At 32.6% G+C, this 15,435-nt stretch overlaps 1 protein-coding gene across 1 annotated transcript; it reads right to left on the minus strand.

Moving 5' to 3' along the window:
* Window positions 1-1,210: 1,210 nt before the first annotated feature.
* LOC111709203 (ubiquitin carboxyl-terminal hydrolase 15) lies at window positions 1,211-15,430 on the minus strand (the record flags this gene model as incomplete). Its single annotated transcript, XM_023482819.1, has 17 exons — window positions 1,211-1,773; window positions 3,616-3,739; window positions 4,590-5,091; window positions 5,655-5,856; window positions 6,459-6,604; window positions 7,279-7,378; window positions 8,145-8,302; window positions 8,587-8,658; window positions 9,261-9,426; window positions 10,190-10,324; window positions 11,549-11,691; window positions 12,100-12,220; window positions 13,084-13,130; window positions 13,583-13,655; window positions 14,241-14,320; window positions 14,789-14,907; window positions 15,307-15,430. Coding segments are annotated over 17 exons (2,436 nt in total), but the record flags the coding sequence as incomplete, so codon positions are not given.
* Window positions 15,431-15,435: the final 5 nt, after the last annotated feature.

The following is a 15,435-nucleotide window of genomic DNA, read 5'->3' on the forward strand; positions in this document are numbered from 1 at the left end:
ATAGAAATAGAAAAGTTTTGAATTAAATCAATTCATCAGTATTTGGCCGCATGGCCAACTTTAATCAGGAGAGACCGAACAAAGTAGAAATTGGCAGTTTAAAATGGTTCAACTATTTATTTATTTAGTATCTAGTTTCAAATGGTTTAACTTTAAGAATTTACTTTGAATCTTGGTTTAAAATTATTTAACTTTTGAAACTAGATTTAAAATAAATTTAAAAAGTTGAACAATTTTGAAACTAGATTCTCTAAATAAATTAAAATGATGAATAATTTTAAAACTAGATTCAAAATAAAGTTTTTAAGAAACTATAGTGTACTTTATCATTAATTCTCACTTAGTGAATTTCATAATGAACGTGCTTTTAACCATCGTGCTTTAACGTAAAATTAGCCGCACATTATATACAAGTTGATTTCAATTCTATTTTCATTTCAACTAAAACAAATATTTTGGAGATCTTTCAATTTATTGGGGTAAAATCCGGGAACCAATGAAGACTTTATGGCACATGTGATATAATGTACAATTAATTTAACTTTAAAGCACGATAATTACTTTATAGCACCTTCATTATGAAATTCACTATGAAGTGAGTAATAATGATAAAGTACACAATAGTTTAACAAAAAGTTTTAACAGCACGTTACCTAGGGACTTGGTCGTTTAAAACGCACGTTAACTTTAACACTTTAAATGTGTGACAGCATAAACACCAGCTCATATTTTTAAAAACTTGAAATATATACAAAAAATTATAATAAATAAACGGTTCATGTTTAAATACTTGAAATATATACAAAAATTTTTAATAAATAAACGGTTCATGTTTAATAAAATATCGTGAGGTAAAAAAAACGCTAAAAATGTCAGTCTTCTCATATGAAAAATAAAATTGTATCTTAGTTATGCATCAGATGGGGATTAAAATCCCAACACACAAGTTGGATATGTCCATGGAAGCGTGAAAGGTTAAAATTAGTGACATGAAATTGGAAACCTTGTAAAATAATGTTTCAAAATTATCATTTTTTATAAATTAACAAACTTACAGATTGGTTTCTGAATATAATAATTGCATTTGTTGTTTTCGTCATGCCAAACAATATTAACGAGAAACAAAGAGTATCTAAAAAGTTGGTAATGACCATTTTTCAACTGAAATATATGTTAAATAATTAAATATATTTCATAGTTCATAAATATATTTCTAATAAAAAGCAAAGCTTTATATTTTTCACAATCAATTTTATATATATCAATGATACAAAATTAAAGAAAAAACAAGTTTGGACAGGAAGAAGGGGGTAGGGGCGGTGATTCCTGAAATCAGGAATATTTCAGTTAATTGTTTAAACAAAATGAGGAATATTCAAGTTTATTCCCCAGAAATCAGGAATACTTCTTTACCTAAAAATCATGAATATTCTACTTTCTATACCTAGATATCAGGAATATTCTAATTCATTTATCTAGAATTCTGGAATATTCTTAATCGGGGAAAATAATAAAAACCAAGTCTTTTCTCGGGATAGTTTTTTTTTTCTATGAACAGAATTGGACTTGAGTACACTTGATCTAGGACAAGTCAAGAAGAAGACCTTTTCAGGAATAAATAAAACAGAAATTGATTTAATCGAATCTTTTCAATTAATCTCCATATCTTCGTCACTACTTGACACACCGTTGGTCCCGTTTGTAAAGCCCGCTGCTTTGCTGCTTCCCGCCGCGGCGGGAATGTTTCGATGGGTAGCAACGCTATTCGTCGATCTGAAATTAATAAAACATAAGGGGCGTATTTTTTGGTTCAACAACAGTGTTACCTTATCTTCGAAATATCTATTCATGCAACTGCCTTGTGTTATAAATAATACGGGACATTATATTTTTGCTGTGCTTAGGACCCGGATCCGTTGGATCCGCAACATTTTGGCTTCCTGGATCCGGATCCGCAAAAATATGCGGATCCACGGATCCTGATCCAATGGGTAAAATATCAACCAAAAACTGCAAAAAAAACTTTTTTACTCCTAAAGCCCAATTCTAAACTTCTGAAAAAAGAGTATATAAAAATTTCCTCATTTCTGAATGGTTAATCAAGTTTTGGGATAAAAACAAAACAAAAATTTGAAAATTATTTTTTGTTAAAAAAATTCAGTAAATCGTAAAGACCTGGATCCGGATTCGGTTTTGGATTAGGATCCATTTTTTCCAGTGCGGATCCAGGATCCGGTAAATAGATCCTAAAGCACTGCATTTTTGCCGGGATTTTTACTTAATTTAGTTTGTTTTCGGTTAAAATTCAAGCCTTTAAATCCCCTCACTATAATTTCCCAAACTATAAACATTCCTTTTGAAACCGAAAAAAACGCGAAAAAAACACACAAAAAATTAGCACAATTTAGTAAAAATTCTGAAGATTAAAATTTTCTAAAAAATTATTTCTCATGATGTCCCAGGACAATTATGAGAAACAGTATCCAGAACATTTTTAAATTACAGGGAAAAAAACGGAATATTAATTCTCTCAAAATGGAATTCATGTATTTAATAACTCTCAGAAATATCAGAATTGATGCAAATTTATACCCCGAAGGATTGAAAAAAATTGTTGCATTCTAATGAACCAGCTTTCTATAAAAAGGAATGTCATTTACTTTTCACCAGTGTTTAGGATCCATTTAATTTTGATGTGGATCCAGGTTATTTGTTGTCGTATTTTTTTTAAGCTTATTTTTATGCTAAAACTTTACGAACCTTTCAGAAATCAGGAAATTTTTATAATCTATCTTTTTTCAATAGTCCAGAGTAGAATTAGAGAGAATAAAAGTTTTTTTTTTGCAGTTTTCGGTTGAAATTTTGCCCTTTGGATCCGGATCAGCACATTTTGCGGATCTGGATCCAGGAAGACGAAATCTTGCGGATCCAACGGATCTGGATCCAAGGCACTGATTTCCACTATTAGATGAATGTTTACACCAAATTCATGATGTTTGATATCTTTGAATAGGGTGAAAATGAATTACCTTTTGCCAAAGGCATTTAATAGCAGAATCCAAAACAAAACAAAAACAATGAGTGTTTTTTTCTTTTTTTGAAAATCTTCAAATACTTTCTTCCATCAATCGTAAAATATTAAACGCTAGGTTGGATGAATAAGAAATGTGGTATAACTGTCGAAAATTTTGTTGATCCATTCAATGAAAGAATCATGGTTAGGGTATAATTCAAAGATTCATGATTTCAAACACCGTACGGCGTACCCTCCTATTATGCCCAGAAAAAAATCGACATTTGTTATTATTGAAAAAAAATTCTAGCAATCCTAATACTTCACGGTAAAATGCACCCTAGCAACATCCCCCAACCTACTTCAGGGTAAAATGCACCCTATCAACATCCCCCAACCTACTTCAGGGTGAAATTTTTTAAGAATCCCGGAGGGGGGCTCGAGGGAAATTGATTTTTAAAGATTTTCACCCTTTTTACTCATTTTTTCCCCAAAAGTTTTCTCAAACAAACCTATCTTCTGACAAAAAAAAAATTCAGGAAAATATACACCCCTGACCTACTAATATTGCTATCTGTCAATCATCAGTTGGTTTTACTAACCTGCGTTGATAGAATAGGACGTACGCAGCCTTTGACACAACATCAGACTCCTTAGCCTCGGTTACTCGAGCATCATCGAAATAATACCATTTCCCGGTGGCTCGGTTCTTACCATACGCAGTATCTACAGATAAATCAATTAATCAATCAAATCATCAATCAATTTATAAATCAATCAATTAACTAATCAGTTAAATTGACTGTGTGCGTAGAGTGACCCTCTTTGGAAAAATGACAATGCCGGACTGACAACGGTACCCTCGAATGCTTTGTCTGATTAAGTAAGAACAAAAATTACGCTTAGTCTCTTTAGGTCATCATTTTACCAATGTAATATTAATAAAACCAAGTTTATGATGCAATTCATTATAACAATTACAAAACAATTATAAAACAATTATAAAACAATTATATACCCCCTTTCATTTTTCGCGAACACTCCCTTTAAGGTCTACTGTCAATAATTTTTTGGGACAGTTTAGGCAGTAAAATAAAGCGTATTAATTTTCAAGAAAAATTAGCAAAATTTAACAAATACCAATGTTTTTTAAATGTTTATTGATGTATTGTATATACAAACAGCTTAGATTCACACAATCTAAACCTGGGAGAAACCTTGCAGAAAACTCGTACGATCAAATTTCCAATCGTCGCATTTGGGAAAGATTTGTTTGGCCTCCTCTTTTTGGTATTTTTACTGGGTTGGATACATTTAATTTTGATGCGGATCTTATGACCTTACTTAAAAAATGGATCCGGATCTAGTCTGTGAAAATTCAAAATTTAATGAGCTACATTCAACAAATACGAGTTTCCCAAATTTCCCCCTTTTAATTTAGTTGGTTTCATGCTTAAACTTAATGGACCATTTAGAGAGCTGAAAGTTTTGATAATCTATCATTAAATTTTTGTGTTTTGTGTTTGAGAGCAAAGTTTTTGATATTCCAATATATTTTTGGACAAATTTAGCTTACGAGTAAAAGAGACTGTCTGTATAAATACCTGCACTGGGAATTGAACAGGAACATCAATCTTATCTCTCCAATATCTATTATACGAGAATCTTTTCAGACTTATTATCAGTATCTCAGGCAGCATCCACAGATCAAATTTCTTGGTTGCCTGCTGGTGCTCCTTACATTTAGGGCAATACCAGGCGTCATCAGCTCCCAGCTTCTCTTGGCTTGTGTACAGCTTTAGACACTCTTTCAGATCAACCTTCTGTTTCTTCGTAGGTGTATGCATCGACGCATCTTGGCTGAAATCCTCGGCTGCCTTTTCGTTAAAGAACTTGGCCTTGGCCTTCAAGTGCCAATCCAGACCGAGAAAGTTTTTCCGCTCAAGTCTGATTAGTCCGTCGTCGTCGCAGATTCCGTCGCGGATTTGAGCGTTTCCGTAGTTGTTGATCACGGAGAAAGAAAACATTCGTCCGTTTTGTATTCCCTCATTTTCATCCTCCTCCTCCTCCTCCTCCTCCTGGGGACAATATAAGGATTAGATTTAATAAAGAATTTTTCACCCTTCGCAACAACAAAATTAACTTCAATTTGCTTTGACATAATCTTCATTATTTTGAACTCTTCTATTTTTCTAATATGAAATTTAAACAAAAATATCTTTATTTTTTAGAAAATTTTTTTTTCTCTCGCTACAATACATGCTAAATTTATTAATAACTATATTCTGAGCAGAAAACTTTAGAATGGTAGATATCGAGATTAATGCTTGATCTCCTCTTTTTCTTAATCTCCAGTTTAATAATGCTTGTTCTCCTCTTGTTATTAATCTCTAGATTAATTATTAGATCGGGATTAGGGATATCCCAGTCTAAAGTTTTCAGCTCTGGTCATTTTAATGATTTAAGACAATTTACTTGAATCGCATTTCAATACTAATTCTTTAACAGAAGGTGTTATTTTGACCAAAACTATAATGGTTTAACTTAAGGTTTTAAAGCAATTGAATAGGAAACTACTCAAAAAGGTCGCTTTACATAGGGGGGAGGGGTGTGGCGGCGCCTTATCTTTAAAGTTTTTTACCTGTATGTTTAGACCATTGCTGATCTCACTGGTCGGTGATTCGTCAGTGGCCGGGGACTGGGCGGCACTGCCCCCTGCTCCACTGCTGGAGGGTAAATCACAGTTTTCTGACAATGAATCTCCGTTAACCTCCATCTTCTCACCCTTTTCTTCCTTGGTCTCCTTCCACCACTGGTCCTCAGGACTTGGTCTCGATACATACCTCACAAATTCGTTAAATAAATTAAAGGCGAAACTTGGGTGGGAGGGGTGGGGGGGCGCAATCTGCCTCCATTAAAGTTAAATATGGCATTTTAATGTTTAAAAACAGGTACGAATGTTAAAAATTTCATAATTTTGTTAATTTAAAATTCTAGGATTTTCTTTTAAAATATTATAAAAAAATGTTTAAGAAAAAATTACAATTCTACAGTTACACCACTGCACCCCAATGAAATATTCCAATTCTACAGTTACACCACCCCAATGAAATATTACAATTCTACAGTTACCCAATGAAATATTCCAGTTTTGCCGCTCTGCGGAAACCTAAAGAATGAAGGGGAGGGGGAATACTTTTTGAAGAAAATATATACCCATTAGCTTGGAAAGCATGCTTAGGAAAGTCATAGTCATTCCCACCGCTTACCCGCCCCTGGTCGTAAATTAAGATTTTACCTATTTTTAAAAAAGCCCCACTCAACTTAGAATCTCAAAACCAAACTAAGATCTTAGACTGATTATTTGGGGATTCCCGAATGCCCAAATAATCAGTCAAGAAATCAGGCAAATCAGTCAAGAAATGTAGATGTTTTATTTGTTTACCTGGACATTCTGTCTAGAAGCAGATCGTAGAGAGCCTCCTCTGTTACTGCGCTGGGTACAGTGACGAGGAAAGGTTGACCGAAAAGAGTTGAAGGGGAATATCCTGAACCTGATCTCCGGGTCCGTAGATACACGGGGACTACAACCTGGATAAAACCGGTTCAATCAATTAAGTTTTCCTTTTATTATTTTGTAACCAAATATATATCTTAAAAAACACCATTTTTAAAGGTTGAAGAAAAAATCAAAAACTAGATAGAAAAAAAACTAATTTGTAATTTGTACAATGTACATGCCCGTTCACATCGGTACCCTCTCATTCAAATATGATAAAACATATCCATGCTTTCTATCTCAAAGTTGATAATTTTCATTTGTTGGATTTCCAGACACTTTTAAGATAGAAAAACGACAATAGTACTTCTTTATTTAATCTTAAATAAAGGATCTTAAAGATTACTATAATACAGGGTGTCCCACATCAAATTAGACCGCGTCATTGGGTCTAAATTACGATTTGGGGGACAAATCAGAAAATTTAAGAAGAATGAATCATTTTGAAAAATTTAATAAGGCTAATAGAAATTTTTGTTTGCAGAAAATGCTAGATTTTTTTAGTATAATGTGCGTATTTAGGTGTTAAAGATTGGAGATAATCTAATATGATATGGGACGCTCAGTAAATCGGCCAAGTAATTCTTTCAATATAAGGACCAATTAAAACTCGAAAAAATAAAAAAACAAAAAGTAATGATAAAAATTGGAAAACTAACTAGTTTTTTTTAAATTAATTGATATAAAATATTTTTTTTTCGCTCACCTGATTACTGTCTTCTGGGTCCGACACTTCGTAAACAAAAATATCATCTTTTTCTAGAATATTGGAGAGAGGGTCCCCGCCAGTGTAAAGCTTGTGAAATCTAAATAATATGACCAGCTTTTATAAGCAGTCTTAGATCGTTTTGAAACCTACTTTCAAACCAAAAACAGAATCTATCTTGAAAACCTTTTTATTTTTACTGTTAGAAAAGGTTTCGAAAAAGTGAATTACGAATAATTTAAAAACCGGTTTTTGAACGATCCACAACTTCTATTGGATAAAGTTATCTACTCCATTAAGCCCAATCTCCAGGAAGGTAAATTAAGATAAATTTGAAAATAATCAAGTAATATAAACATTCAAAGCCTAGCAATATTTCTTGCAGAACGGACAAGATAGAAGAATCAGAAGAAAAAGAACCCGGTTGTGTGAACAAGACCGCCAACGGGTGGAAACGGGTTACGTTCATAAAGGAAATTCAAGCCTCTAATAATTAACGGGTAAAACTTATTTCCCTCGCCATAAAATCCGCAATGGAAAAATGGATCCTGATCCAAGTCATGAAAATTTCTACAAGATTTTCTGTTTTTTTTAACAAAAGAAAAAATTTCAAATATCTTTCTTCTTCTTTCTTGCTTATTTTAATGCTTAATCTTGACGATAAACCTTTCAGCGATTGATAATCTCTCTTTTTAAACAGTTAAGATTTAAGTTTCAAGAGTAAAAGTATTTTTTCGCAGTTTTTGATTGATATTTTGTCCCTTGGATCCGAGTCCGTGGATCCGCATATTTTTGCGGAATCGGATCCAGGAAGCCAAAATGTTGCGGATCCTAAGCACTGGTTTGAATAATGGAAGAAAGTTTACCTGTGATTGTATAGATCTGCAATGACTAGTTTATTCTGTTCGGGGATCTGAACCAGATGCCTCAAGGCAGTATCCAGGTCAGAGATATATCCGTCCTTGGGACAACTCACTTTGTACTGAACTGGAGCCAGGGACGGAGTCAAGGATACAAAAAATACCTAGAACAGGATGGTTTAGTTTTTGATTAATTTTATTGGTTTGAATAAAGTTCCTTTTAGGATTAATAATTTAAAATTGAGGCTTAGCATTCGTTTACTAAAGGGTAAGCTTGATTATAGATCAGGATTGGTCATGTCGACTTGGGATTAACTTTACGTTTATAAGGTTTAGTTTGGAACATTAGGTTTATTTAAGTTTAAAATCAAGTTTTGTTTAGGATTAGATCAAGACTAATTCAGGTTTAGTTGAGGTCTGGTGTGAAGTTTTTGAATTTATTTCTTACCTCAATTTCACGCTCTTTTTTAACTGGTAATGGAAGGGAGAGATAACAGGTTGGGTCGAAAGTTACAGAGATCTGGATACCACAATTTCATGTCAAGTTTGTTTATTTGGAATAATTAATAATAAATAAAAGCAATGCTTTGAATGCGTATCCGGTTCTTAGTTATTCAAATATCCGGATCCGATTTGGAACTTATTCCGGATCCAATTATTGAAAATAAACAGAGATCATGATCAGATAGAAAAGGCGACATCATTGTTTTTTCTTATTTAAAAAAACGTTCCTTTGAACACATTTCTGTTTTAATGATTCTTTCAAACCCCAATATTTAGGAGGATCCGAATCCGTATTATTTTGGCTTGCTGGATCTGGATCCGGATCCAAAGGGAAAAATATCAACCAAAATAAAAAAATTTACTCTCAAAACACATATCAAAATTGTTGACTAAAAATAGATAGCAAGTTTTTAATATTTCTGAATGGTTCACTAAGTTTTAGCAAAATAAGAAGAGAAAAAGTAGAAAAATGTTTGAACATTTTTCATTTGTTAAAAAAAACTCAGTAAATCTTGAAGAAATGTACAGGATCCGGATCCGGATCAAAAACCAACCGCATCAAAATTAAATGGATCCTAAACACGGAAAAACCCAAATATTCCTTGATGAAATAATTTCCTTATTGCATTGTGGACAGACTAGTGTACTCTTGAGTAGACCATGAAATATATCTAGAATAACCGAATCATTTCGTCTCTTGTAGTTCTCCCAGGCCTCCCTGGCAATCTCCCTATCGTCCCTGTCTGTGGTGTCTCCCATCTCAACATACGGTTTCTTCTTTATTCTAAACAATAATAATTTTTAGAAAAACTATGAGAGCACACATTTCTTCATATAGCACTATTTGTTTTCATCCCTATTTGAAGCAAGGTACTAATGCAAGGGAAGTTATTTCAAAAGTGTACGCATTTTTTGTACTGCAGTGTACTGTCTTTGGGCGGAAAAGTAAATACAAGACGGATGTTACAGCCTGACATGGAATACATTTTCACAAAAATAATCTATGAAATATTTTAGTCATGGGAATCTATTATGTGAATTTTCAAAATTATCAAAATTTAATGCTTTTAACCTCCTAGGATACTAAACGAACACTGATGCATCTTTTCTTGTTTACAAAGTCCGCCCAGAGAGAACTGGTTTCAATATGTACGCAGAGTATACGCGACCGCAATTAACTTTCCTTGCATAAGTACCTTGATTTGAAGGAACTGTTAAGAGTGATTTCAAGTGACCCTCCATGCAACCATGTCAACGCCGGATTCACAATGGTACCATTGAAATTTATATCTGATCATAAATGTCGTTCTTCTAGGCTTAGTGTTAAATTATGATAATTCCTGCCTTAAGCTCTAGAAATGCACAAGTTACTTTGTAAAGAAACTACTATTGAAAATAATCAGTTTTTATGATTATTACCATCAATAACTAGTTCAAACGTGATCAGATAAAGCTGTTGTTTATATCCAATCAGAAATGTTCTATTAATTTTTAGTCAGTTGACAGTGAAGTGTTAAGAGCTTAATTATTGCAACAACAAAGCTAACCTATTAAGGTCCTCGTGTAGTCCATCTAGAAGGAATGTTAGTAGCTCCTGACTATCCTGCTGTTGATATCCACTGAACTGTGGAGCAAACCGTCCTACAACCGTCTTGAAGTTTCGGGGAACAACATACTTGTATCTAAACAAACAGAGTTAGGAATTTTTAAACATGTCGAGTATGGTGTCTCAAAAAACTTAACTTAACTCTCAAATGGGAAAGTTTTTCCCATTTTCAATTTTCAGTGTTTCTTATCTTACATCTACTGTACGTTAAGAAATCAACACACTTAAAAATAAAACTTCACAATATTAATATGAGGTGTCCACATGTTGAAATTGAAAATTCACGTTTTTTTGAGACACCTTCATGTAGAATTGAGCTACAGGGTTAACCACAAAGGATGAGACTTCACTGTACAAAATTTATACTATCTGTTTCCATATATTTATGATTCACTGCAACTGTAAACTTCTTTTGGAAAAGCCTTAAAAAGATTACAATTGAGGCAGACGACTTAATTTAAACTCAGAATCCTAAAATTCAAAGAGTTAAAGGTCGTCTTTACATTCTCATGATTTGTGAGTAACCCAGTAGTGTAGATCAGGCCAAATCAAATAATTCTCTAGATATCCAAAAAACCACTTCTCTGAGTTGAGTTTAACTCGACGATATTAGATTTAGTTTTATTAATCTTAGATATTAATTAATTAATTGGAACAAATATTTGTCTTAAGTTATTTGTTGCTGATTTGGAGTTTTTTACGTTCAAGACATTTTTGTACTAGCAAAAATAACTAAAATTACGATGTAAAAATGAAAGAATATATAAGAAGTTTACAAAGAAGACAAAGAGATGAATACAAACAGAAATTTAACTTTAGACTGACAGGTGAGAATCAGAGGAATCAGAGGTTACTTCTAACAGAAATTTAAAGTTGGTCTTTACATATGATACGCAAATAAAACAATTCTTTCTAAATTCTAAAATTTAATTTTAGACCATATCAGACCATTATAGTGCTAAGATTTAATTTGTTTAAAGCTCACAAATGTCAAACTAAAGGATATATTAATAAGACTTAAGAATTCACAAGCAACTTAAAGCTTCCTTTAATAAACAGTTTATGGGTCTCGCGTTTATTTCAGATACGAAACATATCTGTTGTTACAGCCTTCAGTATATCCAAATAAACATGGGAATTCAGTGATGATTTTGATACAGTCCTTGTAAATGATATTTTGATTTAGTACGGTGATGATCATTGCAATTAGGAAATAGAACGACAGCTCGTAAGAAAGACGATTTAGAATTGGTCTCTTCATTCCCATATTTATTGGGATACCCTACATTCTACATAATACCTTCCGCTCCATATATCCTTGATAAGTTGACCGAATGCCCTTGCAATCTCTCCCTTCATACCGAGAGGGTTCTCTTCATTAATATCTTCCTCATAGTTATCATTCTCAAAATATTCAGCTATTGCCGGGGTATTCGATAAACCCTGAAATAAATAAAAAATGGATAATTTTCCATGAAAAAGTGAGGAATGTTTCCTTCTGGGTTTTCATCGCAGATAAGGAAAAAAAATGAATTTTTGAGTAAAAAGTACCAATGAGAGTGGAACATTTTCCAGGGACCGAATTTAAATTCCGCGCCACTTCAAATTTAAATCACCGATTCAAATCCTTCCTTAATCTTTAACTTAGAACCGGTGGTCAAAATTTGAACCGACAGTTTATAGTTCAACGACATAGCCTTAATTAAATTCGGTCACAGTTGAAGTCCAATTTTTTCTCCCCCTCTCTTCCAAGAAAAAAAAGTTCTTGTAAAATAATTCCCTCGGGAAACTACGAATTTAATGTTTTTCTTTAGTTGATTTGAATTTATTTGGGTTAGTTTAAATGTTTACCTGTAGAATAGAATTCATAAAACATGTATTTCCTAGGTTAGATAAACCACAGAGCCCTGGTACTCCGTCTTCTGCTTCAACTCCGTCCTGGTAGCTAGAGGAGCTAGAGGATCCATTTATACTAAATATACACATATTAGAATATACCGTCCTGGTAGCTAGAGGATCCATTCATACTAAATATACAAATATTAGAATATACTGTCCTAGTAGCTAGAGGATCCATTTATACTAAATATACACATACTAAATATACAAATATTAGAATATACTGTCCTAGTAGCTAGAGGATCCATTTATACTAAATATACACATATTAGAATATACCGTCCTAGTAGCTAGAGGAGCTAGTAGATCCATTTATACTAAATATACAAATATTAGAATATACCGTCCTTGTAGCTAGAGAAGCTAGAGGATCCATTTATACTAAATATACAAATATTAGAATATACTGTCCAAGTAGCTAGAGGAGCTAATAGATCCATTTATACTAAATATATACATATTAGAATATACCGTCCTGGTAGCTAGAGGAGCTAGAGGATCCATTTATACTAAATATACAAATTTTAGAATATACTGTCCTAGTAGCTAGAGGAGCTAGTAGAGCCATTTATACTAAATATATAGATATTATAATATATCGTCCTGGTAGCTAGAGGAGCCATTTATACCAAAAATATAGATATTAGAATAAACCGTCCTGGTAGCTAGAGGAGCATTTATACTAAATATATAGATATTAGAATATACAGTCCAGGTAGCTAGAGGATCCATTTGTACTAAATATAGTTTTTAAAATATACCGTCCTAGTAGCTAAAAGGTCCATTTGTACTAAATATAAAGTTTTTAAAATAAACCGTCCTAGAAGATTAAAAAATATTTTTGGTCAACGTTGCCATTTTAAATTTCGGATTTTTTTATTTCCTGAATGTAACTTTTTACAACTGGTATATGTACAATTAAAGAAAGGTACTTACGAATTAAATGATTTATTTGTCTGTACAGTGGTGGAACCGTTTTCTTTCTAAACATCATAAAATATAATTAATACTAATACAAACAAAATGTTTTCCTGGGACCGAATTTAATGAATTTGAGCTAGGTCGTTGAAACCGATTGTAAGTAATTTAGCAGCGACGTTTAATTCATTGAATACGGTCCATGGAAACTAAAAAAAATAAAAAGTGTCTTTACAGGTTGTTTTTCTAAATATTTTAAATTGATTTATTTGTTTCGATCCCACAAAAACCACTGGTTAAGGGGGATATATTCTCTAGAATTATCCCCCCCCCCCCATAAAAAAGGATTTAAGATGCTAGTAGATAAAGAAATGAAAAGTATGAAGTGTTCTCCCTTTATTTGACTTTTTGTAACTTTTTACTCATTCACTGTTCACCTAAATCCATCGAATAATATCTTAAAAACACACTCAACATCTAGGGAAAGGAAGATGAACCCCTGTAGGGAGGTACTTACCAGGAGACTGACTGCAGGTGGTGGAGAGGGAATTTTAATTTTCTCTGTCGTCTTTGCTTCAATAGGAATCGGACTAAACATAAAAAAAAACAATTGATCGATCAACCATTCGTTCACAATACACATACACTTTATGCAGTGCATCAAAATTTATAAAAAAGAAATATCTTTTCTTGTAAAACTGAGTACTCATTTTATTAAACTTAAGGGGAAAATGAGAAGAAAGTTTGCATAGCAGCATATTTTACTTAAAACATTCCCCCAACCCCTTCCAAAACAAAATCATGGTTTGAATTTTAAAAATTAAAAAAATTCACCAAGTATACCGAGAAGTTGGGCAAGGAATGTATCCGGAAATTTTAAGAATTTATCCCCAACACAAATAAATTTAGATTAGATTACAAATTTCAAGTTTCAAAACCATTCAGAGGTTTACAAAAAGTGCATAATTCGGATAGGAATGATTTAAATACGAGTCTTTTTAATCATCAACATTTTACAACTACGTTAAAGGTCCGAAAAAGTAGTTCAGACAATTTTAACGTATTTTGGAATTCTAACCTAAAACCTAAAAAAAAATATCAAGAATTTATGCAAATCAGTAATTTATACAAATTTATATGATAGGGGGGGCAGGGGGGTGTAATCAAAATATTACCTTATTTTATCTCTAGGCCATTCCCCATCCTCACCCTTAACCTCAAGTATTAATGTCTGCCCCGGGTATAAACCGGACTCCTTGAAAATAAAATTACTTACAAAAAATAATAATAATTGTTAAAAATTTCTCTAAATTACAATAAATTAGCCATAAAAGTAAATTATCCATTAAATTAAATTTACACGTCTGACAAAACTTGACAATATAAAGATAAGCAAGTTTAATATTGAATATGCAGTAAAGGTCTGTACACCGTTATTTAAGATATCTGAAATGTTTTTTTCTTAGAAAAGTGTATTCAATGTTACACTTGGTCGTGGTTTCTACATCCTTTTTAATACTCCCCCCCCCCCCAAAAAAAAAATATCATATGTTTCCCCCTAAAAATTATTTAGTTTCCCCATTTTAGCGAGAAAAAAAAAATCGTATGAAGATGTTTTTTGCTCCGTGCACACATAACTTCGGAGGAGGGGGGGGGGGGATTTTTTAAGAGGGGACGAAGGAGGGGGGCCATTTTAAAACAAAATAAACACCCCTGGCTGTACCTGATATGTAGATGATAATCCTTCTATAAGTTCATAACATGAAGTGTATTTACTCCAGACTCTGCACTCTGCTGTTTCTGGTATATTGAACTCTCGTCTCATTTCATTCATGATGTATGCTAAACAAAATTTAGAATAAAATTTAGAAATTAAATTTTCAATTTTATTTCTTGTTTTACAATTTATCCAAGGTGAAAATGTTCACACTTGAAATATTAAATAGAATATAGCCTAGTTCCATAAATCAAAGAAAACATATGATGAAATATAGAAATCAATTCAAACTATTTAATTCCTCAAATTCCATTCCATAGACTAAACTAAATACGTTTGAAGATACTTCGTTATCGATATAAACTTTTATTAAAAAAGAAGTTAAAATTAGGACATTTTCTTTTATATTTGCATGTTTTCTAGAAAATTATGGCACTTTTTCGTCATGTTGGCAGATTTCATGGACAGGATACTGGATCTGAGTGAATATTGAACGATAAATTATAACTAATTAAACCCCTAACCTATGGTGTCCGCTTTGCTAAACTTCATTTTGATTTTATTCTCTGGATCTGAGTTCAGAGCTAGACAAAGCTCGGTTAGATATACCTCGACCCTGCAGTGCTTCACAAACAAACCATACTCCCTAAACA

This window comes from Eurytemora carolleeae, unplaced genomic scaffold (assembly GCF_000591075.1).
Source record: "Eurytemora carolleeae unplaced genomic scaffold, Eaff_2.0 scaffold921, whole genome shotgun sequence".
Lineage (NCBI taxonomy): Eukaryota > Metazoa > Arthropoda > Copepoda > Calanoida > Temoridae > Eurytemora > Eurytemora carolleeae.